The sequence below is a fragment of the Chaetura pelagica genome, unplaced genomic scaffold (genome assembly GCF_000747805.2).
Source record: "Chaetura pelagica isolate M959 unplaced genomic scaffold, ChaPel_1.0 scaffold222, whole genome shotgun sequence".
Classification (NCBI taxonomy): domain Eukaryota; kingdom Metazoa; phylum Chordata; class Aves; order Apodiformes; family Apodidae; genus Chaetura; species Chaetura pelagica.
This window is the reverse complement of record NW_009952711.1, coordinates 6,747,179-6,748,530: the sequence shown is the minus strand read 5'-3', so window position 1 is coordinate 6,748,530 and position 1,352 is coordinate 6,747,179. Positions and strand designations below refer to the sequence as shown.

Here is a 1,352-nt window from a genome sequence, read left to right as displayed (position 1 = left end):
CAGGAATGGGAAAGAAAAATGCAGATCAAAATTGCAGAATACCTGGGATGAGGGATGGAAGGGAAGTTGAGGCAGAGGAATTTAATAGCTGTTCCAAAAAACTTCTGTAGTTCTCTCTTCTAAATAAATATTTTTAAATGCTCATTTCATTTATATTGGGAAGAGAGCTGATTTAATTTTTAGGATGGATAGGATGTGAAATAATGGTACAGTAGAATCTGTTTTCCAGCAAATTAGACACTGTAACATCTGATAAGTTATATTAAGTAATTTGTAATAGTCTGAAGTAGGAGGACAAAACAGCTTTTTCATTCCAGCAACTAAGTTAACACAAGGCAGGACTGAGTCAGTTGGGGAATGTCATCTGCCAGATGTGTGGTAGGATGTCCAGTGCAAGCTGCTGAAATGAACTGATAACACATAGATTTTGAGATGGTGCAATCTATTTCTGGCCCCATTTATTTTTTCATTTAATGTCACATGCATCTGTATCACTGAGGATTGTCCAGAGCTGCCTGGTGAAACACTGACATCCAAGTAATCCTGTAGAGTTAATCTTACAGTTGAATCTGTAGAGTGCTGCATCCTTCTCTGGATCTAAGATCTCTTGCTGAGCTAAACTACTGCTGGATTTATTAAGGCACATACAACTCAAAGTGATGCCAGATATTGAACTCATTAGATAGATCAGTTGGAAGGGAAGGATTGCAGTATATAGTATAAAAAGAAGATAGTGTTGCTGTAGAGTACCTCATCTATAGTGAAATCATCCTTCCAAAAGCTGAACGTTAGTTTGCTTTATCTGTGTGTAGCATGTCTGTAATTCTTCATGTGCTGCAGCATTTTTTGAAAGCTCTTCAGATTTATTATCATTCGACTTTAGAACATCGGCCTTTCCTCTCTTGTAGGAGATAAGTCTTCTACTGCTCAGAGCACAAAATGTTGATGTGCCTTCCATATACAGGGATTGGCTGAAATGGTAACTTGTATTTTCTCTTGGTGCTTAGGTGCACATGAACTTGAACAGATGCAGTTGATTCTAGAATCAATTCCTGTTGTACATGAGGAGGACCGTCAGGAGCTTCTCAATGTGATTCCAGTTTACATTAGAAACGATATGACTGAGCCACATAAACCTTTAACTCAGTTGCTTCCAGGCATCAGTCCTGAAGGTAAGCAGTTCAGAAAAAATACATCATAAAATAGTGAATAGCTTTACAGTGCATGTGTGTGTGTTAAAGGAAGTTTCTGTTAGAAAAAACTGTGCATTGTCTTCTTCTTGTAATAAAAAAAAATTGATTACATGTTACTTGCTTGGTCATATTTGGAGTAGAATTGTGTGTCTCTGCTGA

General features: G+C 37.4%; 1 protein-coding gene across 2 annotated transcripts in view; it reads left to right on the top strand.

Annotated features, from left to right (window-relative positions):
* MAPK6 (mitogen-activated protein kinase 6) overlaps positions 1–1,352 on the top strand; it is a 27,912-nt gene that overhangs the window by 22,888 nt on the left and 3,672 nt on the right. For both annotated transcript variants that reach the window (XM_009994433.1, XM_009994432.1), the window contains one exon: positions 1,008–1,172. In XM_009994433.1, the coding sequence (XP_009992735.1) occupies positions 1,008–1,172 (165 nt within the window). The remainder of the gene's footprint in view (positions 1–1,007; positions 1,173–1,352) is intronic.